The 24728-nt window shown below is 48.7% G+C and overlaps 1 protein-coding gene across 4 annotated transcripts in view; it reads left to right on the top strand.

The window, feature by feature from the left end:
- The window catches only part of LOC100713511 (death-inducer obliterator 1-like), a 65117-nt gene that overhangs the window by 20367 nt on the left and 20022 nt on the right, over positions 1 to 24728 (top strand). For 3 of the 4 annotated variants that reach the window (XM_063248099.1, XM_063248097.1, XM_063248098.1), the window contains 10 exons: positions 145 to 466; positions 2275 to 2487; positions 3519 to 3729; positions 9702 to 10110; positions 10230 to 10389; positions 12461 to 12596; positions 12819 to 13320; positions 13710 to 13866; positions 14428 to 14517; positions 15319 to 15514. In XM_063248099.1, the coding sequence (XP_063104169.1) occupies positions 145 to 466; positions 2275 to 2487; positions 3519 to 3729; positions 9702 to 10110; positions 10230 to 10389; positions 12461 to 12596; positions 12819 to 13320; positions 13710 to 13866; positions 14428 to 14517; positions 15319 to 15514 (2396 nt within the window). The remainder of the gene's footprint in view (positions 1 to 144; positions 467 to 2274; positions 2488 to 3518; positions 3730 to 9701; positions 10111 to 10229; positions 10390 to 12460; positions 12597 to 12818; positions 13321 to 13709; positions 13867 to 14427; positions 14518 to 15318; positions 15515 to 24728) is intronic. The other variant, XM_063248100.1, reaches the window with a different exon arrangement.

The following is a 24728-nucleotide window of genomic DNA, read 5'->3' as shown; positions in this document are numbered from 1 at the left end:
GCAGGCTGGTTGCATGTGACTGAAAGGGAGGGGAAGGACGCACACGTCACTGACCTGTGCTTGGGCCGGTTTGGCCTCCCAGCCTGTTGGGCAGTGATTGTCGCCATTCCCTCCCCGTCCTGAGACACCGCTTTGTCCTCTCAGGGTGGTAATCTTCTGTGACCGCTGTGAGGAGTGGTTCCTGGGTGACTGCGTGGGTGTTTCTGAGGCTCGAGGGCAGCCCTTGGAGAAGAACAGGGACGATCACCTCTGTGCAGCCTGCACTACCCTGCAAACCCAGCACAAGGGGACTGCAGAAGCCACCGATGACCAGGAGCCTGGGCGCAGACCCAGAGGTGCTGAGGACATAGAACGCAGGAGCAGCGGGCCAGGCACGCAGAGTGCCTGTGCCAAGCAGGGGAGCCAGGGCGGAAGTGAGGAGACTTCAAGCTGCAGCGGTGAGAAGCCCGCGAGGACGGCCTCGCCTGTGAGTATCTGGAAGCCCTGGGAGTGTGCAGGGTTAGCCCTGCCCATGGCGGACTGGCCGTGAACAGAAAGCCAGAGCCCAAAGGGGTCCTCCCTTCTTCCCGAGTTGGCTTTGCTGGCCATGCAAGGGGTGTGGCCTGGGGAGGCCCACAAGGAAGTGTCCTTCTCTCAAATTCCTGCTCAGTGCCACGGGCCCCAAAAGAGCCCTTAGGACAAATAGGTTGCTGACCTCCTTATGAATGTTGGCTACATTTTCCTGCAGGACTCAGACTTGACTGCAGGACCTCAGCACCGAGCCCACCCCAGCCCCTTCTTCCGTTTCTGTTCTGAGGCAGATTTCACCAGGCTGGTCTGTGTCCAGGCTCTGTTCGAGCTCATGCCCTTCCTGTTTCAGCCTCCCAGAGTTATGGGGTGACACATGTGGTCCCCCATGGCTTACTCTCCCAGTTACTATGCCAACACCTGCCCCTCTGCCTGGGCTTGAGGTCCTGTGTGTTTTGCATGTGTTCTTTGGCTCAGTGCCTCTTTTCCCTGCCAGGGGGTCACTGCCTGCATGTCCTTTCCCTCCTGGCCATGGCTGTCACATCTGCTGCCCTCAGCAATGCTGGTGAGAGCTACCCGCCACTGCGGTATCTCTGGTCCAGTTGTGTGACAGCCGACTCAGCGCAGTTCGCCTCGAGCCATCCCGGGCTCCTGGCTGCCTGCCTGTTCTCCGGCAGGCACAGAGACAGTGAGGTAGGGGGGGCCATGTCTCTGAGCCTCTCTGCCTTGCCAAGCTCGCCGTGTGTGTGCTGCACACTGAGGCTGCAAGGTCCTGGCCACTGCAAACCAGAGGGAGGACGTATTAAGAGCGACTGCCTGAAAACGTGGTGTCCTCTGGTAGCACCCATTTACTAAGGGAGGGTCCCCAGTTTTCTGTCTTCAGCATCATAGTTTGACCTGCCCCACGTAAGCCGATGTGTCACTCAGAGACTGGGCTTTGGTGCAGAACCCTGTGCCCTGCTGATGTGATGTTCCCTGGGGAAATGTGAGGGGTGGCTGTGTGGCCTGGACCTTCAGACAAGCTTTAGGGTTGGTCAGCAGGCGTGGGCAGGCATACTGCTCCTCATGGGCCAGTGCTCTGTGAGGAGTCACCAAGGTACAGCTGGAGGCCACACACCAAGGCCCCATGTCCCCAGCTCAGAGCCTGGACCGCTGAGCTGGCCCGAGACCTCATGGGGCGCCACTGGGGTTGGAGACTCTGCTGGGGAGGTGTCCCTCCTGGAGCCCTCGCCCGTGCAGAGCATGCGTTCCTGCCGCCTTGGTGACGGTGGTACTGAAGAATCATCACTGGTTTTCTGGAGCCCCTGTCATCCCTGTCATCCCTGTGCTCCTGTCTTAACCACCTCAGCCCCACCTTCTGCCAGGGCCTCTTATGTCCCTCCAGGCCCAGGGCCTCCTGTCAGACTTTTACCTGGTTAAGTCTCAACTTTGCGACTCCACGTTGTCTCACCAGGGTGGGCTGCCATTTGGTCCCCAGATGTCCTCAGTGGTGCTCAAGCTGAAGGGGAGGGAATTGCAGAGTGTGTGCACAGCGACAGCCTTCTCATCCCACTCAGCATGAGCTGCAGGAGTGGTTACACAGTGGTGCCCTGTGCAGCGGACAAGATGTGCAGTTTGCTTGAACAAAGATGATTTCTATTCGCGTTGAAAGTTACTGTTAGAGAGTCTCTCACAGATGTAACCTTGGTGTCATTCATAGCGTGTGACAAGGTACATTTCATGCCCGCATGGTGCCCATCGTCTGATGCCTCCTGTTGGCTTCTGCAGGTCACAGTGGCTCCTGGCGCTGTGCCTTGCGCGGGCCCTGGGTGCTCCAGTGTGGCGCAGCCTGGCACAGTGTACTGCAGCAACAACTGCATTCTCAAGCACGCAGCAGCAGCTATGAGATTGCTCAGTGTGCAGAAAGGACGCAGGCTGAAGCCTAAGAAGAAGTCCAAGATGAAGCCCAGAGAGCTCCATCCCCCAAAGCCTAGTGTGCAGGTGAGCTGAGCCAGGTGACCACTGGGACCTTTGACACAGCCATGTGTGTGACAGTGTGTGTCCTGTGTCTCTGTGCTTATTTACTGAAGGTGTATAACATGGGCATTGCAGGTGTCATGCAGGTCCCATGCCCTTTACCTCTGTCTCCTGCCCTTAGCTGACAGCTCAGTTAACCTGATGCAGTGCAGGAAAGTGGCCACCATGCAGGAATAAGGGCCATGCAGGATTCCCAACGCCAACGCCATCTGGGTACTCATAACCACCCCTTGTGTTTGTATGTGACGCAGGAGGGTAGGTAGGTCCCAGACAGGATGCTACTTTTTCTAGCTGTGATCTAGAAGAATCAGGGATGTTTCAAAATGAGGAGCTTTGTGTTAGTCACGAGTTATCCTGAGCTCATCTGGAAACAACCGTCAGTGCTTGGCCTGTGTGGACTGTCCAAATCCTGCCTCTACCTGCTCTCGTGATCCCGTGCATCGCCTGTTGCCTGCTTAGCCTTGGATGCCTTGACTTGAAGGCTTCTCATTTAGAATCCCACAGCTGCCAAAGGTCAGGGCCAGAACACAGAGTCAGGGAACAGCAGACCAAAGGTTCAAGACTTTCCCTCAGCATCTAAACCTCCAGAGTTTCCATCTAGGAGTAAAATGGTATTTGCTTCCTCTTGCTTGCGCATCCCAGCACCTTTCTGGGGCTGAGAGCATCCTGACACCCGCGCAGGCCGTTTGCACCATGCCAGGGCTCAATCCTCTGCATCACTCAAGTGGCTCACCGTCCTCTTGTCCAGCAGACAGATGTCTGCAGAAGGATATTCCATCTCAGCTCTGTGACCCAGAGACCTGAGCTCTGCAGCATTCAGTGGGAATGTGAGGACCCCAAGTGTGCAGTCTTGACCACAGGAGCAGCTGTAGCGGCCCAGGGTGGAGGAGGTGTCTGAAGGTGAACGAAAGTAGTCTTGTGACATTAACTGCTGTGTAAGCGACAGCAGAGGTGAGGTTTCTGACCTTAACCACTGGGCTTTACTGATTATCCAGGCAGGGGTTACAACATCCTCTGTGCACAAGCGGCCACCTCCAGATGAAATCGAAAACCCGGTGAAGAAGGCAATGATAACTCCTAGGGGCGACACCATGGGGAAGGAGGCAGCCAACAAAAGCAGCATGCCCTCCCGAGCCAGCAACCACCAGGCCAGCGCTGCAGTGCCGCAGAAGACTGCTGCTCCCTCCCCACTGTGCTGGAGCAAATGTAGGTGTCCCCCTATGTGAGCCTCTGTGTGCCACCTGCACTCTGGATGGCCACGGGGGTATGTGGGATGGGCAGTTGAGGCTATGTTTTAGTGCAGTGTGGACGCTCATCACCATTAGCCCAAAGCAGATGCCTGTGTCCCGGGCTACTCCAGAGCCTGACTGACTATCCCTCACCTGTGGCCCTTCCAGTGTTAGCCAAAGAAAAGCCTCGCTACTAATGCTCCTGGTCGGGGTGCAGTTCTTAGTGTCCTGCTACGTGCAGGGGGCAGGCTCTGGCGAGTGCTTGTATTATATCCAGCAAACCCGGGTCCCTCAGGGCCTGACCCAGGCACAGATCCACTGCTGCTGAGCTCACTTCATCGTGACCCTGCACAGAAACCGAGCTTTCCCCATTACTCCTTTGCCATGCTGCAGGCATCTCTGTGCAAACTAGTCAGATAGCTTTGGTACAGTTTTAGAGTTCCATGGAATTTTTGACTTGACAACAGACATTTGGTTCACACAGATTTTCACACATTACGCATCACTAAAGTGAGCAGAAAGAGCTAAGGCACCAGAGTGGGTGTGGTCCTGAACTCAGAGAGCAGTGTGCTTGCTGAAGGGGGAGCCATGGCGTCAGGGGTGTCGGGAAGATCTTGGCTCCTCTGCAGTGTTCAGGCTGCAACCCTGGCCCAGGTTTGCAGTGAGTGAAATGAAGATACTTCAGGCTGGTGTGTGAATCCACAGTTTAGATCACACAGCTTGGACCTGTCCTTGTTTCTCTGTCTCATGATTCAAAGCTGAATTCTAAATATTCGGATTAGGATGCACAGAGCACATTTTATTATCTGGTAGACCTGGTTTTGGATCAGGTTTTGTTTATGCTGTCTCCCTCTCTCTAGGGCTGTGACGACAGCCTTATGCCACAGGTGCCACAACAGGCTGTTTGTCCCACTGAGAGCTCTAAAAGGTTCACCACGACTGCTCCCGTGTATTTTGTCCTTTTATAAAATACCACCTGGTAGAGTACCCCTGCGTTCTGGAGTACATGCCCTATTTTCTCAGCCTGTCATACAACACCTGGGGGCAGGGACTGATGCAGGTAGGTACTAGGTGTTACCTGGTTAAGAATTTAAAATCCATAAGCCCAGGACTGCAGATGGAACCACAAGGACTGTAATCAAATGCACCAGCAGCTGTACTTTGATGGAGCTCAGTACACGTTACTAACGGTGGATTAAGCAGTGAACTCCATGCTAACAGGTACTAACTCCATGCTAACAGAGCAGCTCTATAGTAGCTCCTCTATAGAGGAATGAACACTGAGACCTGAGCACTGCTTGCATGTTGAGAGTATGACGGGCCGCCGTGACAGGCACATTACACTGCAGGGAACGCTTGAGTGTTTGACCGCAGCCAGAATGCCTGGGTGATGGGCTTAATTTGGGTTCAGCCCCATGAGTGCATGAGAGTGCAAAGCCTGCTGAAACTTCGAGGGGTCATGTGGGAGACCCTGTGTGTGGGAAGGGTGGATGAGGGAGGGGGGAATATTAGGTTCTGCCATCACCATGCCACCTTCAAGGGGAACCAAGAAACAAAGAGAAGCTCACGGCATCATAGAGAACCCATTTCTCTGCACAGGGGTGGGAGGTTTGCTCCTCTTTTGCACAGTGGGTCTTCAGTTCACAGGCTCCATTGGCAGGAAGTTGGGACAAATAAGCAAGTGAACAGTGTTCCCAGCACACGCACATCTCTTAACTTGAAACTGATGGGCATCTGGATGATGGCGTGCACGAGGGGCACACACACTTGGAGCTGTTGGCTTCTGGAGTTTTCTGTTGTCCCAGAAATGTCATCTTCCACAACAGTGACTGAGAAGATGGTAAGGAGACCGGTAAAGCAGTCCAAAGGGCAGAAGCATGTCTGTGCCCCTCTGCTGTCCAAATGTTTCCGCACCTGTGGGGTGGCAGTGCACGATCTCCTTGGCCCAATGGGCAGGAGGGATGGGCAGCACCCACAGCCCTGGCCCTGCTTTCCCAGCTGCCTGCAGGCTCACAGGCTGGGCGGGTGGGTGATGAGGTTCAGAAGAAGCCAACTCTAGTCACATGTAGCCTGCTTTCTCGGGAGTTGACCCATCTCTAGCTCCACGTATCCATATGAGAAGAACCGCATGGCAGAGCGGCCATCATAGCTCCTCATGGTGGAGCCTCATCTGCACCCTGTCCCCCGAGTCCCTGGGGCCACATGGGAAGCGGTGGACCTTGCCGCTCCTCTCACCAGGTGTGTGATTCCTGCTGCATCTCTGTCGTCCTCTACACCATGTACCAGGATTTCTGTATGAGTTTACAGCTCACGGTAACAGCATTTGCCCTCTCCAAGGTCACAGTACCCCTGCTGGGCTGTGTACCCTTACTCCTCTAGGATTTCCCTGTTTCTCCCTCCCCATGACTGGTAAGGCATTAAGTGGGCCAAAATGTTTTTTCTTCTTTAAAGACTCCTGCCTTAGGATTTTTCAGTGATGTTCCATTCTACTCACAGTCTATGGTGGTTTGGACCCCCTAAGTGGGGATGTGAACAATTTAAACCAGGAAGGCATTCAGTATCATCATGGAGATGAAAAGGCAAAACGACATAGTATGTGGGCCGTCCCAGTGATTTGCTGTGCCCGTAACCCAGGCAAAGCGTTTCTTGGGTGACCCTTCATCACACAGAAGAAAGTCCTGGAGATGTGAGGAACTGAAGGGCAGAGCACAGGTTTCTAGGGGGAACTCAGGCTGTAGGCCCAGGGCATGGGTGATTGAGATCTTAAGAGGAACAAATTCCCTTTGGTACTTACATGGGAAAGCTATAACCTGGGAGAGAGAATGCCACTCTCTGACCTAGAAATCTGAATTAGACTGGAGGTCATGTTTTACCAGCTGGTACAGCCATTTTTCTGTCTTTGCAGGAGTTACCAAAAGAATAAAATGAGTGAAAACTAAATGTTATGTGCAAACCAATTTCCTAATTAGACAAAATTTGTGCTGATAAAGGAATCGACTTAGCAAATATTTCTGTGTTAATTGCTGGATTTTTCTTGGGTGTCTACATCATCACTGTTTTGGGGTGTTTATTTTAATTGTTGTAAATTTAAAGAAAATAACTTACTGCTCAGAAAACTAGGTCACTTGTCTGTGAACTTGGATGGGCCAAGCGAGCCCCTCCCTAGGGCCAGGCAACCTGCCAGTCTGTCCTGCAGCTGTCCCCTACCTGCTGGGAACAGGTGTGAGGGTGGATGTTTCCAGAGGGTTTGTCTCCCTGAACTCACCAGCTCTCCACGGCCTTCCTGCACACTGCGCATCTCCTCTGTTACTCCCTGAAGATCCATCCTCCAGGAAAATGGGACAGCATTGCCAGGGACGTCCAGTACAAAGGTGCCCTCTGGAGATACCTCCTATAGTGCCTCAATATTGTACCCATGTGTATAAAATTATCATAATGAGGACTTTTTTTTTTTGTATTTGTTACCTATCCACACACAGCTGGTTACAGTTTCAGCTGCAAAAGCTAGAGAAGCAAATGTACTTAATTTGTTTCGCTTAAGGTTGGGCAGATTTCTCTTGCCATTGTAAAGTAAGAGTTTGGCTCCATTGCTCTTTACCAGTTGACTGCTTGTGAGGTGCCCTGGAGGATGGAGACCCTGGACATGTGGTGGGGCAAATGGGGCTGTGGTTCTGGATCTCATCCCTGTTTTCAGAGGCCCTGCTGCCTGTCCTGATGCAGTTTCCATCTTGGCAATTGGATGGGGTCTGGCTGATGGCCAGGGGAGTGCAGATATTCTACCCACTTTGTTCCTGTGGCCTGGGATACCACCCAGTGACCGACTGATGGCGTAATAGCCCACACTCTGACCTTCTGGTGTGAGGAGACCCTTGATTCCTGCGTGATGCTGATACTGTGCTCAGCGGCCAGCTGTGTTGGGCTCTACCCTGGATGATGGGATATCCAGGCAAAAGGCCAGCCTTGGCAGCCCGAGTTTTGTCTGAGGCCACAGCCCAGGCTCCTTGGCTGCCATCCCTTGTAGTATTAAGCCTTAGAGCAGTGCTTTCTTTCCCACAGGGCCAAGGCGGGGGGAGCCAAAGGAAGGGGGAGCTGCTCTGCAGGCATGTGTGTCTGGCTGTGGGCACCAAGCATTGCCCCTCTCTGCGTGGTGCAGGCTGGTGCACAGTGCCACCTGGATAGGGCCCATGCAGATGCAAACTGGAGGCTCAGACTGCAAAAGATCTGCTGCTGGCTTCCTGGAACCTTTTTTGGTGTTAGAAGTGAGGACACACGGAGACTGTTGTGTGGGGCTGGGGGTTATGGCTCAGTGGGAGGCACCTTCCCTTACATGTACAAGTCCTTGGGTTTAGTCCCCTGCAACACAGAACAACAGAGGGAAAAACAATGGGGAGAAGCACTGCAGATTTACTCACTCAGAAAAGGAAAGGAGTTTCTTACTGTCATTGAGGCCTCATACTGCAGCCTGGCTCCCATTCAGCGGCAGAGGTGTATGAGGACCTTCGGCTGTTGCTGTGTAGAATTCTCGGTGTGTTTTAAACACCTCCCTCTGTATGGAAGAAGGCTGGATGTGTACCACAAAGCAGGTGAACTGGAGGCAGCTGTCTCTTGGCATCACCCCAGATTTCACTTTTTTGCAAATAATTTGTGTACTATAGTATATGTACTATAATTATATTTAATTATACATATTGCTGTTTGAAGCCCAAGCAAGGAGTCACAAAACATTGGGTTCAAAGGAGCAGAAACCAGTGGTTCGTGGACCCAGAGCCTGTTGGCTAAGGAGCCACATCCCCTGTGCGGCATGGTGACCCCTCTGGGGTAATTGATGGCCTTCATCATATGGATGTGTCCTGGAAATACATTATCGACTTGGATTTTGCCTGAGTAAGAAGGGAAATACAGTTAGGCCAGTAGAGACTTCATGTCACTGAACATGATCCTAAAGCTTCCCACTGAGAGTAGACGCCAAAGATTTCAAGCCCACATGTGTTTGTGACCAGAAACAAGGTCAGGGTTCACTGTTGCTCATGATTTGCTTCAGGTCGTACTGCACAAGTGTATAGAGGTTTGCTTGAGATTCTGTAAGAGTCTCAGAGCTTTAGAGTTTAACAGTACAATGTCAAAAATACTGACAGGCCTTCTGTTCCTGGGCATCCTCAGTAGCTCTGGTCCTGGACTCTTACCCAGCATTCCGTTTGAAGGACAGGCACTATCCATCCAGGACTGTGGACCAGCCTCCCCAGTGTTCTGGGACAGCCTCGTGTGTCATTCTGTGTTGACATGTGTGGGATTTGGTTCTAGCTGGGAGATTTTCCCTGTTTTCTGTTGATATTCTGGTGACCTTTCTTGCCGGTCAAAAGCACCAGGTAATCAGCTCCTCAGGCTGAGGAAATTGCAGCTGCAGAGTTGCGTGTGTCGTCAGTAGAGCAGCCTCACGGTGTTCTCTTCACCTGCGTCTTGGTGTGGAAATATGGTCTCCAAGAGCCACGTCCAGGACAGTGAGGTGACAGGTGATGCTTGTGCTGACAGGGATCCTGCCTCTAGGACCCCTAGGGTCAAGAATGAGTGGGAACAGGAGTGGACCCGTGTCCCGACCTGAAATGATTTTTGAAACTTATATTTGTGTTTGATGAGCTGAAATTTCTCCTTTAATTTTATAGCTTAGTGAAGAAATGAGGTCCAAGATGATTATCTCTCTGGCTGATGCAAAAGCTTTAAAGGACACATATGACCCAGCCCTGTGGTTTATTGGGGAGAGTATAGACGGAGAGTGTAGTTACTGTCATAAATACTGCTGGCAGCCCTGGCTTGCAATGCTTTTCTGAATTTTAAGGTTTTTGGATGCTTCTGGAAGTGCACCATAGCAATGCCTGGGAAGCACTGTGAGACTTCTGCCGAGTGTGCTTTGTTGCCCTGTCTCACCCAGCATCTCTGTGTTCTGCTCCGCAGCCCCAAGGGACCCCAGGAGCACGGATAGTGCAGAGACCATGACCCTTCCAGGCTCCCCAGTGGGCAGACATCTGCTGAAGAAGCCCCATCCTTTCGTGAATGTGACTGGAGCCAAACCGACCATTAAGAAGTCACCCTCAGGCTTTGGGGGCCCCATCCCCAAGAGGCCCCTGCTCTCGGGGGCCCCAGCAGGCTGCTCCTCTAAGGCCAGGCAGGGGGGTCCAGTATCCAGGCCTCGGGCAAGGGATCTGGAAATGCTGGAAGCCAAGAGAAGACCTGTGGTGACTTCAGGCCCCATGGCTTCCGCAGCCCCTGGACACCTTATGGCTTCAGGTGCTGCCTGGTCCCCACCAGAGTCGCAGATTTGCCAAAGCACAAGGCGCTGCCTACAGAAGAGGCTGAGGGAAAGGTGGGCTGTTCGCCTGCATTCAGCTGTGGACAGGGGGCTCCCATTCACAACTGCCCCACTTTACAAACCACAGGACTGCAGATGCCTGGCTGATGTGGCCCTTTTCCCACTCCCTTCAGAGTCTGTGACAGTGGAGACTTAATCGTGACAGAAAGTGAGGGTGGGAAAGCCGCCCTCCACCTTGAGAAGGAGATGCTTAATGTGTTCCCAGGGATGGACCCCTGCTACAGGAGCGAGCACCGCAGCGTTGTTCTCCACCTCCAGGGTGCTGAGCGCCAGGTGTGTGGCTCGGGAGGGAGGAGCCATCTGATTGCTGCCTGCTGAGGGTCATGCGCACACCTGATGTCCTACTCGAGGACATCTATGTCCTCCCCTGCAGGTCCCTCCCCTCCTGGCTCATTGGCTGTCCTGTGTGGGTCTTGGTGGCCCTGCACCACCACAATCACTCAGACCCTAAGCATCACCACAGTCCATCATGGGGCCTCAATAAGTCTGAGATGTGTCCCAGTGAGCGAAGTGTCCCTGCTATGGCTGCAGGCCCCAGGCCACCTTTTATGCCTCATCTGCTTACTGTCCAGTAGCTGAGGCTTCTTCCCGAGCTGCAGGCCTCAGCCTGTGGAGGGAGGATGAGCCCCAACCTAGCTCGGCCCGCAAACCTCCTGCCAGGGCCATTTTCCTGGGTTCCTTCCTTGAGTCTGAGTCCTTCCCTGTGTTTTATTTATGTATCTTTTGAAAGCCGTAAGGCTAATTAAAATGAAACCTGTGGAGATTTAATCTCATACTGTTCTAGTACATTTAAATAAGCATGAGCCAAACACATTAAGACATGTTCAAATCTGGACCTGTTGTTCTCATCATAGATGTTTTAAAAAAAAAAAATCCATTGCCCCGTGACACGTGGAAATTGAAATACTGAGGACAGCTGGAATTGCTCTCATGCTACGCTAGTGATGGCGAACTTTTTAGAGCTTTCCACAAAAACTAACAGCCTGCTGTGGTGCACGTGCTGCAGGTTCGCCACCGCTGTCCTATGCTCTCAATCTCCCATTAGTCTTAGACTCAAACTTAGGTGTTAACCATCATCACGCAAAACTGAGTATCATAATGTTCCTTGTGACAGCTGTCAGAACTCACACCAAACAATGTCATCTGGGTTGTAATAATGGATGTACTTTTCCAAACTGTATCTAAGTACAAGTTTAAAAAAGAAGGCTGAAAAGTGCTACTTGCCTGTGCTTTAGAACCGGGATCAAGGGCACCTCTCATGTCAGCAAGGCCAGGCGGATCGATGGACCTCTTCCTGCCTTCTTCCCAAGTCCCTTTGGATTTGTCTTCCACTGTGGGTCTGGGGTCTGTTTTCTGAGGCTTTGGGTGTTCAGCACAGTCCATGCAGCGTGGCCATGAAGTCAGCTCTCAGCTGGGCCAGGCTGGTGCTTCCTTCTGAGAGGCTGCTGGGGAGCAGGAGGGAATCCCCCCAGGGTGTGGCTGAGTACTGCCCTCTGCAGGCCCTGTGGCCCTTACTCTCTGACACCATCTGTGCTACTTCGCTTACCCACATCGCTGCAAATTAGCAAATAACTGCGTTTTTCAGTAGTGGTTGGAAAGGTAGTGGTTTACAGGGACTTCAATTGAGTAATGTGCAAAGAAAATTCTGGAGGAACTCCCGAGAAGGACACCAGAGGAATTAGTGTCTAAACAGCTTTCCACATGGAAAGACAGGCCAACAAGGTATGTGAGTGCAGATGGCAAACGGCCATATGAGTCTCTGGAAGCTCAGTTGTTCAGCATCATCTGCTCTTTGTTTTGAGCTCAGGGTTTAAGGCTCTGATTTTGTGTTTATCATTTTGGGGACCAGGTCCCTATGTGACAGCAAGAATGATCCAAGAATGGTACCATGAGGCTGGATGTGGTAACGCACATCTGTAACCCCAGCTCTTGGGAGGCTGAAGCAGGAGGATTCAAGAGTTTAAGGCCAGCCTGAACTGCATAGTGAAACCCTGTCTCAAAAAGACAAAAAACAAAACAAATTTTAAAAAATCACCATGAAGCTGAAACTGTTCCTGAGGTAGACTATCTTCCATCTGTACAAGATTGGGATGTAAGCATTGCGGACCTTAGCAGTGGCAGGAACAGTAAGTTTAACCCCTCCTAGTGCTTGCAGGGTCTGCAGTGAGGAGGGGAAACACTGAACCAAGACAGGTGTGTGTGGGAGCTAGCTCTGACGGTCCCAGCACCTGCACCCAGTGCCACCTCTTTTCCAGCGGTTCTTATAAGACTACTTCCTGTGCACAGTCATTCGGACATGACGGGGAAAGGAAACGACCTGGTCATTTTCCCCTTTTTCTTTGAGGAGCAGCAAAGATCAGTACATGCTGTCCATGTGAAGAGTGCAGCGCCTCTCCTTGGTGGCCCTGGCGGGAGGTCGAAGGGTCAGACAAGCCAGCACCCGGCCCACCTTTCTGCTCTGAACTACAAGATTTGTACAGGTGAGCATAGTCTGGGGTGAACTTTCAAAACTCAAGAAGCCTTGATTCTGTTTAAAATCACTGATTCAGGCCTACGTGAAACAATCAGAAAGGCTGACATGGTTTTCTAGAGTTCACCCTACCTTCATCCTGTGCCTTTGGTGCCTGTAAGAAGCCACTTTACTCAACAGCAGGCTGTGATGGCACTGCCCTTCTCACTGACTCTGTTTTTGCTTTCTTCAGATCAGGTTCCATCTGAAGATGAACCAGGTCCTAAAAAACAAAAAATATCACCTTCTGCCAAGCAAGAGGACTTAAAATCCCAGCCTGGAAGCTCCCTGCCTGATCGGGTTTCTCGAGTATCTGCTGAAGGATCTGCAGTGGCTGCCTCAGAGTCACACCTGGGAAGGGCCTCTGGCCCAAAGCCAGAGAGAAAGTATGTCACTGGGCCTCCAGGGGACCGAGGTGCCAGACCCTCCCCACTCAAAGTCCTCCCCAGCTGCCCAGATGGGGTGGTCACCGCAGTCACAGTGTCCAACCGTGACCCCAGGACTGCTGTGGGTAGGTCCTGCACTATCATGGCCTCTGCTGAAAACCACCTGGACAGCACCCATATAACTGAAGCCACACCAGGCCTGCCAAAGCCTGCTGTACTCTCTGTGACATTGCCCAAATCCATACTTGTCAAGCCAACCTCGTCCCTGGACCTGAGGCATCTGTCAGTTCCACCGTCGCCAGGTGTCAGGTGGGTGCCCGGCTGGGTGTGAGCTGCCCAGGGTCCTGTGGTTTCTTTGAGATGAGCAAGGGGAAGGTGGCAGTGAAACACAAGTCTGAAGTTTGCCCCAGAATCCAGTTCACACCGAGGCTCCCACCAGGCACCTAATCACTGTATGGAAGGGACAAACAGTACAAACTGAAATTTGAAGTCATGTGATCATCATGATTTGCTGACTATATATTCAGTTTACTTTCTTTGTCCAAGTTTCTAAACTATAAGGATTTCAATAACTTCTTGGCTAAGGTAAGTTAGCAAATGAACAGGATTCACTTCTGCTTGTAAATATATTGTCTTCACCTTTTTGTGATTTCCACTGAACAAAAAGATTGACAGTGTTTTGCTGTGGTTTTATTTAGCAGCATTTCAGAGTCACGGTCCCCCCGAATAGGAGACAGGACCTTGCCTTCGTTTCCCCTCAGCAGCATCTGGAAAGGCCTTATTCACATGGAGAGCATAGGCAAATTTGTTACTAAGGCGTATCCTGTCTCTGGGAGTTCTGTTTGTGTCAGTGAGGTGAGAACCCAGGGTGCATATGCCCCTGCGAGCATGTCCTAGGGGACCCCGTGGGCGGGCAAAGCCTGCCTGTCACACTTCATCTCCTGCTCTGTGCGCCTCTCCGGGTGGAGTAGAAGTTGCTGCGGTGAGGAGAAGGCTATGCAGTGCAAAGAGGCAGAACCCAGGTGTTCTGACTGGGTTTCAGCTGTGGTTTCCTAATGCGTGTACTCCCAGCTTTCAGTGCAGCAGGCTCCTGCTTCGCGAAAGGAAGCATAGTGACCCTGGCTATGGCGAGCTCGGCCAGAAGCAACTGGTCAGTCCTTCTGGCTAATGCACAAAGCATTATTCTGTGTTCATAAAGTGACCTTCTGATGGTGGCCCTGTTGGACGCAGGCAGACATCACACCACCCTTGGGCAAGGCAGCTTCTAATCCTTGGTGGTGTTTAACCGTTCACCTCAAACACAAATGTGAAGCTGGCGCCACTTGCCTTGAACTAGTTGTGGTTTTCTTGAGTTTGGAGGGGTTTTGTGTGCTGAAATCCCCTATTATCCATTTACTCCGAGTCCTTCCTGTTTAGGACCTGCCGGATACGATTCACATCGGCGGGAGGATTGTGCCAGAGACAGTGTGGAATTATGTCGGCAAGCTCCAGTCTTCCGTGTCCAAGGTATCTGCAGCTGTCTGCAACAGTCAGAGAAAGTGTTCCAGTCTGTCTTGTATATCCTCTCTCTGCTGGGCTAACAGTTGAATTATCAGTCTGGAACTTACTACAGGTTTAAAATGAAACCCTTAAATTTGTGAAGATGCTGTACCTCGTGGTGTGTTTGAATATTGCAGTAATATGAGTTTGCTTCTGATGTCATATAAAAATGTGTGCAAATTTGGTTTTGGTAAAAATTACACGCACTGTGTCTCTCTCACTCTCATGACAGCTGGTAAAGGGAATGATGAGGAGGCTGGGCTCAGCTGCTGCCCTGAGCCCTGAACTGGCTTTGTTTCCCTGGTACCCCTGAGACTGAGTTGGGCCTGGGGTTTGCATCTGGTTCATGGGAAGGACGATCCTCTCAGTCCTGTGCGGCTTCACCCTGTAACAAGGAGGCAGCTGGCGCCCCTTGCAGGTCTCTTTTGTCGTGATCCCTGCGTGCGGAGTAACAGCTGCTCTGTGTGGGCCCTGCTTGCTGGTGGGCCCTGCATGCCGATGCCTCACTGCTGCCAGGGCCCTGTGCGACCCGACCTGGGTGGAGGGGAAGGAGCATAGTGAGCTTCGGGCCAAAAGTGAGGTTTTGCTTTGAAAGCCTGAAGCATGAGCCTGGGTTTTCTTTACATTTCTTTACTTTTGCACACTGAACCGGGAGACAGAAAATGACAGTGGGAATCACCAGGACTTATGTGGGAGGCTCAGGCACAGCCTGTGACTGGGCTGGCTAGTGGCAGCCCAGTGAAGGCTCTGGCGTGCTTTGTCTTGCAGGAGCTGTGTCTGATCTGCTTTCAGCCTGTGACCTCGGAGGAAGAGGGGGCCTACACCTCTCTCTACTACTACTTCAGCAGCTGTGGCCGCTTTGGGGTCGTCGCTAATACCCACAGGCGGATCAAGGACCTCTACCTGATCCCGCTGAGTGCCAAGGACCCTGTGCCACCCAGTCTCTGGCCCTTTGCAGGTCCAGGTAAGAGCCTGCCTCGTGGGAGGTCATTAGACATGTCTGTCCTCACATAGCTTCCTCATGACACAGAGATGTCACAAGCAGTTTTGCTGCACCAGACTGGGCATTCTATGAGGTAACATTAGGAAAGCAAGGGTAGTAGAGTATGACCAGGTGTCCCATCCTCTGCAGCGTGGGGACATGGTCCTCCGGGTACACTGATGAGTGGGAAAATAGTTTCCAAAGCTTTTGGAAGAGGGAGAAAGCCCGCTGCTCTCATCATGCTTAGAGCCGCCTCGCAGGCAAGGAGCAGCTGGGGAGGGAAAGGTGCACTCCCCATGCCTGGGCACCTGCTCTCCAGTGAGCTGGGTCATTGTACAGCTGCTTCCTGCTGAGGAGCCTCTCACGGGAGTGATTCTTGGGGATAAGCGGCATCTCTCAAAAGATTATTTCAGGTGTGCTACTAAAGTTTCATAACATCTTGCATTGAGATAAAGTTTGTATAACTACTTTGCTCACTTGGAAGGGCAGTTTAAAGCATTCTTTACGAATTAACCAAAGGCATATTCCTGACTTGTCCTGGGTTGGGGCAATTCCAAGATAGTTCTGGGTGCTAGGACCTGAGCTGTTCCCAGGCCTGGGAAGAAGGTGACCGAACTCCAATAGGGAATTGGCACTCAGAGGCTGAGTGGAAGTGGCTCCTTGGCCATGCTGTCCCTAGAGATCAATCAATTCTCAAAACCTGTGTGTCACATGACACATGCTCTTTAAAAGATGGGGAGGTGGTGGCTAGCAGTCGGAAGCACTCGTGCAGTGTAGACTGGTGACTGTGAACCTTTTAGAGCTTTCAGTGATACAAACAGCCTGATGCAGCGTGCATGCCACAGGTTCACCATTGCTGCCCTGGATCCTGTTCCTTAGCATTTGGTCCCTGTCACTGGGTCTCAGAAGATCCCCTGTGGCAGCTAGGCAGAGCTTCAGAGCTCCAAGTGCATTTGCGCTGCCCCTAAGCCAGCTGGGCTTCTTTGGGTGCAAGAGCCTTCCCTTGTGTTGTGTGGAAGTGTGGTGGTGGACAGCACTTGATGCTTCCTGGTCTTGACCGGTTGGCATCAGTGGTCCTTGGAGGCATGGACTCTACCTAAAGGGCCAGAAGCCAGGGAGCTGCCTTGCTGTAACAAGCATGCAGTTTGGTCACTGTGCCTGTTTGTTCTGCCCCGGAAAGATGCATCTTCAGAACGTCACGATGCAGCCATCCACAGATAGGAAGATGAGGTGCACAGGAATGGGATACTCTTAGTGATGCTCTCCCACTTGCTTAGGGCAGAGTGTGCAACACACAGTTGTCTTGAGAGGGCTCTGTTCTGTGACCAAACTCCTAAGGGACTCTCTTGTTGTCTCCCTGCTGCGATAGTCCTCACCTGCACCCGGAAATACAGGATTCACAGACTTCATTTTCTGCTGATAGCCCGAGGCTTGCAGTTGTTTTACAGCCACTTCTGCTTGAGAAAAAGCCTGGAGTTGTTCAGGCTCCCAATCCAGTTTGCTGCTTCTTTTACTAAATAAAGTGGTCTCAGTATTTCTGTTAATTGTGGACTCGGTGGGTTAGGTGTCCCCAGATTCCCAAAAAGGCCGCCGTTGTTTGTGTGAAGTGGGGGTGGAAAAGCCTGATGATCTGTACCAGCAGAAGGCATTGCTTTTATGTGGGTTGACCAAATGGCCCCCAGCCATGACAGATGGCCCAGGTTCTGCAGCTTGAAGGTAGTGGTGGCTCATCCTGTTCTTTAAGGCTGGATTATTTCTGTGGATGATGCCTCCTCTGGGTCTGGAAAGCACTCAAGGTTCACACTGTATCACAGATGTAATGAAATACCAACTTGGGGTTGGTGTTGTGTATGGCACTGGGTCAACCAGTACCATCCCAGGGCATAGAGTCAGGCTATGCTGGCACCGTGGGGGAACATTGAGAGTCCATTGTTGACCTTTCCACAGGGAAGCAGACGGTTCCCCATTTCCTTCAACAGCAGAGATACTGAAAAAAAACCCATTCATTAAATCTGCTACAACACGATAAGTAACAGTCTCCCCAATTTGTTTCACATACACTGTCAGGCATAGCAGCAACTAATGCAGGTGTCATTTATTTAATACTCATTAATCTGCACCCAACACCAACTTCCAGCAGGCTGCCTCCTCAGCCAGACTGCGTTGTTAAAGAACCATGGGGGCTTTAGCTGTGCCCGCCTCACCCAGTTCCACGGGTCGTCTTTATCACAGGTTGACAGCACATATTGGCACTCTACACTGACCCACGGTACCGTGCGTGAGGGTCAGGCCCACTGCACAGGTGCGCACTTAGCTACTACTCCCCTAGCATCCTCTTGATTTGTGCTCACTTGGGCTCCATTGTGCAAGGTCAGGCCCATTACTGTTTCCATTTTGAATTTATACTGGAGGCATGGACCTGTATATGTTTGTGCACAGGAAGAGGTGTGTGCATGGGCCTCCCTTATTTCCTCCATAGCCATCCCCATATGCCATCTGTCCACTGCACTTTCGGGCATTACCATGGACACCAGTGCACTGAGCACCCGTGGCTCCTAATGCCTACACAGGTTGCTAATTTTCTTTTTTTTTTTCTTTTTTTTTCTTCTCTTTTTTTTTTAAATTTTATTTAAGGAGAAAAGAAAAAAAAAGCAGGGAAAGGGTACAAGTTATACAGATTTACAGAAAAAAAATGAACAGTAGGAAATCACTAGTTAATGGATTACGTATTGTCATCTTAGAAATAATTGTTCAAGTCACAAAATTAAAGCTTGTAAAATGGACATTCCATCAATGATACTGCAGACAGTTCTGTTCATTGATCCAGTAAAACTCTGTGATATCATTTTCTATCTTATACAGTTAAATATACATGCAGTTACATAGTTTGGAGCACTTTCTTTTCCTCTCTTTTGTACCATGACTATTACACATTTTGGGTTTCATTGCTCCCACGGTTCTTATTACTTTTTTGGAAGAGAGTAAAACCAAATGGGACATAACAGAACAGAATCGGTCAAGTCAAAAGGGTGGACATAATAGATAATGTAAAAACATAATACAAGGTGATCAACAATGGTTACTATAATGCCTCCCGCTATCTCTAATAGAATTGCCTATATCATTAGTTATAATACAATTGAACAAAACAGTAAAGAATAAAGCCGACAAAACCAAAACATTGGAGACATTGTAGGTCTTCAAAAGTAGATAAAAGTCAACAAGAATGGGCGTTATAATGCATCTCATTATCTTCACAGCTGATGCCTAAACTTTCGAACCTGATACTATCCAGCAAAACAGAATAGGGGAACATCAGTTAAAAACCAGATGGTGAGAGTAATACAGGGCTTTAAATCAAGGTAATGAAAAGTCAAAGTGGGTTACTATAATATATCCTGCTATTTTTTCCTTTAATTAAAAGGATAAAGATAAGAAAGTAAATAATGGAGTGGAGATTGAGATAAAAGAGGGCATAACAACGAAACAGCGCAGATCAAAACATAACCATTTAAGCAGAATAGTGTTTCACCACCAGATAATCCTAACCTAAAAGTAGTTACCATATTGTCTCTTTCTTTGAAATCCTTGAGTACAACTTCGTATACTGTAGCATTAAGTATATCAAAACAATGTAAAACCATTCAAGAGAATGACAGCATTACAGAGTATTTAGAATCGACTAACAGAAAATGAATAATGGTTTCTGTATAATCTCCTTGTCTTTACAAGGTTTTTGCTTATACTATCGTACATAATAAAATCCAGTAAGATACAACCTATTTAGACCATTGGAGACAGAAGGACAGAAGCTAGATGAGACTTCAAAACAAGATGATACTAAATCAGTATTACCTATTAAGATGTCATTTTCTCCAAAATAGCTGTTCCTATCATCCAATCGTCTCTGCCTCATTTCTGTTGAGCTCTTTTTCTGTCAGTAGCTGTCAGTTTGTCTTCTTCATTTTGTTCTCTGCTCCATTCATTGTGGCCTCCCCGCCACTATTTCTGGGTTCTTTGTATTTTTCTTTTTTTAGAATATCCTGCAATACTCTCTGTAGAGTTGAATTGGTGGTTGCAAATTCCCCCAGTTCCTCTTTATCCTGGAAGCACCTTGTTTTTCCATCAATTTCCAGGGACAGTTGTGCAGGATATCTCAATCTTGGCTGGAGATTATTATCTTTCAAAGCTTGAATTATTTCCCCCCACGCTCTTCGTGATTTGATGGTTTGTGCCGAGAAATCTGCTGTAATTCTGATGGGTGTTCCCTTGTAAGTGGTCTGTTTCTTGTCTCTTACAGCTTTTAATATTCTGTTCTTGTATTGAATTTCTGGAATTTTTATTATTATATGCCTGGGTGTTGCTCTGTTTGGGTTGTAGGTAGCTGGGGTCCTGTATGCCTCATACATCTGAGTATCTTTACCTTTTGCTAAATTAGGAAAATTCTCCTGGATTATTTCTGTGAGTAGCTTTTGTAGTTCACTTGTTTGTGTCCCTACTTCTTCTTTTATGTTCTTAATCCTTAAGTTATGGATCCTCTTATCATCTTCTTGTCTTTGTATTATTGCTGTTTGTTTCTTTGTTATTTTTAAGAAGTTTTTCATTTCATTCTCCCATATTACAAGTCTGCCCTCCAGTTCAGATAGTCTGTCCTTAGTTTCTTTCAAGCTGTTATGCCAGTCTTCTATAGACTTCTTAGTATCTTGGTAGTCCCTTTGAACCTGCTTCACGTATTCTATGCTTTCTCTGTTTTCTCCATCAAACAATTCTCCCCTTTTTTTCTGTTCTTCCATTCCACCATCTGTTTTTTCTTGGGTGGTACTTAGCATTTCTCTAACTATTCTGCATACTTCTAGCTTCAGGTCGTTGATAACTTCATTCCTGAATTGGTCTATGAGGCTCTCTATATGGTGCCTTATGTATATTGGTGCGGTGTCTGCTATTGCCTGTTTCTCAGAATTGGGGGCCGAGGAGCCTTTCTTGTTGCTGCCTCTTCCCATGCTGCCTCTTCTTCTCTGTTCCTTATATATGCAAGCTTATATAAGAGGCCCAGCTTCTCTCCCAGTCAGCCACAGCCTGATCGAATTGCGCCAGTTAGGTGTTCCCGCTCACCGCTGCGCACCAGGGAGTTACGGACCAGGCAGCCTACGCGTCTCCCCTCCCGGCCACCGTCAGGCTCTGGGATCTGGGTTGGGACAGCCTACCAGGTCCGCCCGCAGCGTCACGCAGGCCAGGCACTTTTCACCAATCCCGCCCGAGAGGGGGATGTGTGGCTGGAGTCGCCACCGCGCCCTGCTCCCGCAGGACTGCTCGGGCCCAGAAAGTCCTACCACAAACTGTGGTAGAGTGTCAGCTTCTCTCACTCACCTCACCACAAGTCAGTGCACGCCTCCCTGCCGTTCGCAGATTGCCGTTCTCAGAGCTTCTGCGCGTCTCTCTCCTTGCCGAGCCACTGTAGAGGCAGCCAGCCGCTGCGCGGCGGGAAACCCAAATCGCGGCTTACAATGGCGTGGGGTCCAGCCTCCACACCGAGGCTTTTCTGTTCCTGTTTTAGCACCAGGAATGCATTCCAAGTTGGTTTCTCTCAGCCCAGTTCGTTCCTGAGTCAGCAGAGCATATCTCCACCTGCTTATGTCTCCTTAGTCCGCACCATTCCTGGCTTCTGAGCCGAGTCTTTCAGAGAGCCTCCGGTAGTTGCTGTTATCTGTCCGCCATGTTCTCCCGGAAGTATTTTCTATTGTTGTTATTTTTGCATGTGGCCTCCATTCTCCTGCTGCAGCCTGCATGGATAAAGTTGGGCCGGGCTATTCAGGAGGCCTTGCCTTGCCCCTGGTCCAAGGGACTGGCATGTTCCCACACCAGAGCAGGGAGCAGGTTTGCAGGATCCCTGTTTTTGAAATGCCTAGAAAAGTACTGTTTACATTTTAGCTTTAGTCTTTTTTGGTATCCTTAGTTTATTATGAGTATAGGCATAGAGGGACCATTGATGCAGTCTGCACATTCTTGATCTATGTTACGTCTTAGTGATCCCATTTCAAGCAATAATTACTTTTTAAATACTTTAGCTAAACCTCCTCCTCTGTCTCCTCCCTATGATATACTCTTTCCCACCAGTTTCTGATACCTCCATGCTCTGGGTAAGCACTGTAATTACAAGATTCAAATATCAAGTAGGTCTATTTGTAAGTTAAAAGTCTCTGAACTTTTTCCTAAACTTAGAGCATTCCAACATTTCAGATAGCTCTGTTTTCCCCAGCAATTGTATTTCTGAAACCAGGTACGGATGCTCTGTCATTGGTCATTGTAATGACTTGGGCTTGCCCTTCCTTGCACGTTTACTTGAGTAGATTCAGCTTGACTTACATGTTGTACTTTGTACACAAAAGACTACCATGGCTGTTCCCCTCTTGGCACATGGCAAGAAGAAAGTGAGCTTTCTTTCCCCCGCATAGTATTATACAGTACAGGGTTTGGTTATAGCTTAAAGGACAAATACTTGTCTGTGCAAGGTCCTAGATTAAATCCCCTGTCAGAAAAAAAAGGGGGGAAATAAAAGAATCCTTTAACTGCGTCTCTGTGATCTTCCTAACATGACAGATAACTACATGTGGCCTTAGCCCACCCCCCTGCACTATTGATGGAGCCTTATCCATAGCTTTTAAAACATAAACCATAATTACTAATGATGGGTTGAACTGGGCTGATGAACATCGAGTCCTCAGGGTATACGTCTCACCTGCCCTTCCAGACAGCTGCAGGCAGGCGCAGGCAGCTGTGCTGCTGGGTTCAGGGACTGGACCTACCTGGTCTTTTGCAATCAGCTGCTCACTTATTTATTGTAATCCCAATATTGTCTATTGAAATCCCTTAAAATATTGTAATCCAAATATTGTAACCCCTTTCCCTTCTGCCTCATAGTCTAGGAAGTTACGTTTGTAATTCCACTGATATGTTTTAAAATCCGGTGAATTAATTTCAATCTACCACCTCCAGTGCAACCCATGGCGAGAAGAAAGATACTAAAAAGCATTTATAGTTATGGGCAGCCAAGGGGCCTGAAGTCCAGTCCAGATGAGAATACATAGAACAAAGGCCCTGATCCAAGCCTTTTCCAGAATTTATTATCTTGCAAAGAAGGGAGTGGCTTGAGGATGATTATGGCAGAAGTTACATGAGAAATGTGAGCTGAGCCAGCCAGGGTATCAACAAAGGGACCTCTGTAACACAGGGATAGTGGGATGCAGAAAAACCGCTTTTCATACATTTATTTGCTGTTTGCATTTCTTTATCTGAGAAGTGGGTATTCATCTCAGATGCCCATTTTTATTTTATTTTAAGAAAGAATAAACAAAACAGAAAAAGGGTAGAAATACATAATTTCAAAGAAAAAATAAACAGTAAGAAATCGCTAGTTGATAATTACATATTGTCCTCTTACAAATAGTTGTTCAAGTTACAAAAGTGAAGCATACAAAGTGGACATTCAAACAGCGAGACTGCAAACAGTTCTGCTTAACTATCCAACAAAACTTAGTTTATGGTTAACAATCCTATACACTTAAACATATATGCAGTTATCCCTATTTTCATGTTATGTTAAGATTAAACAAACCAAAGCAGGCTAAAATCACTCTGAACAAAGATTAATAGTATTTCTGGATTTTACATCATGACACTACAGGATCAGCACTGGGTACTGTAGTAGTGTTTATTTTTCTTCAACATTTCATCATGCATTATAAGATCAGTTCTCATAAACTGTTTATAGGTTCTATGCATGCATGAGTATCTACATGTCTTTCTATCCTTTCTATATTAGAGGGAGAAACAAAACAAAGCAAGACAAAACAAAACATGTTCCTATAAACACATGAAACAAAAAATTCATATAAAACCACAGTACAAGATGCTTTACAGTGGTTACTGTGTTGCCTGTTGTTATCTTCAATAGAATTGTCTATATCATCTGGCATAGTATAATTGAATATAGTAGTACATAACAATATTAATAAAAACAAAACATTGTAGATAGTGTAAAACTTCAAAAGCAGGTAATAATCAAACCAGAATGGGTATTGTAGTGAATCTTGTCATCTTCAGTGTAGTTGCCTATACTCTCAGATCTGATACTATCAATCATAACAGTTTTGAATAAAATCTGTCAATACCAAACAGCAGTGTAAGAAACCAGATTCAACTAAGATCAGTCATGATAAAACAGTATAAGTTATACAGAGCTTCAGCTTAAGTTAATAGGGAATTAAGGATGATTACCGTATTATATCCTGCTATTTTTGGGACAGATGTCTGTGCCCTCAGATCTAGTGCAAGTAGACAAACTGGGACAGAATATAATCTATCTAAGCAGAGTGGTATAATATGGGTTTTAAATCCTGATGCACTATTAACAATAGCCTCTGCCTTCTTTTTTTAGACTATTCCTCCCCTTTCACTCCTCCAGGGTGCACTGTGCATTTTTGGGTCCCATCAACTGCCTCAGTTTTTAGATTGAGTGGGGCTGAAAGAGTTTCCAGTGTGATAAAATAGAGGCAATATAAAGTAAAAATAGCCTTTACTCCAAGGACGTGGAGAGAACTCCATGACCACCGATGGCCTGGTTTTCTCTGGCTGGAATGTGGAGCACCTCTGACTAGGGGTGGCACTTAGGGTGGGCATTGATGAGGCTCAAGGAGCTGATTGGTGTTTGCTTTATGTGCAAACAGGAAGGGGAGTTGCAATTAAGGCTGAGGAAGAAGCAGGAAGTGGTAGGCATTCCTGCTTTGGCCTTCCGCCATGTTAGACCACCGCCATAATTTCTACTAAAGCAAGAACCTTTCATTCCTGTCTTTGTATTGTTAGGAAAAGGACAAAGCCTCTCTCTTATTACTTACTGCTGAAAGGGGATGGAGTATTAGTGTTTAGGAAGGTTGATGGGATGATGGTTGATGCCCATGTAGAAGCTGGTGCCAGGTATTTCAACTAGGACAACTTCATCATTGGTGCATGCCTGCATCTTAGACTAGAGAAACAAAGAGACAAAGTGCTATGAGGAGGCAGTTCACTATTACATTTAAGGACCCAGGGGAGGTAGAAAGAAAGGTGTCTTTGATTTAAATTTTCTGTTCCATCAGGGTCATGGTGAGGTAGAATCATTACCATGGTGAGGTAGAATTCTGAAAAATAAGTGTGGGGTTAT

This window comes from Cavia porcellus, unplaced genomic scaffold (assembly GCF_034190915.1).
Source record: "Cavia porcellus strain 051 isolate PalLab524CR breed Dunkin Hartley unplaced genomic scaffold, mCavPor4.1 scaffold_5, whole genome shotgun sequence".
NCBI lineage: Eukaryota > Metazoa > Chordata > Mammalia > Rodentia > Caviidae > Cavia > Cavia porcellus.
The sequence above is the reverse complement of the archived record's forward strand: the minus strand, read 5'-3'. Positions and strand labels throughout refer to the sequence as shown.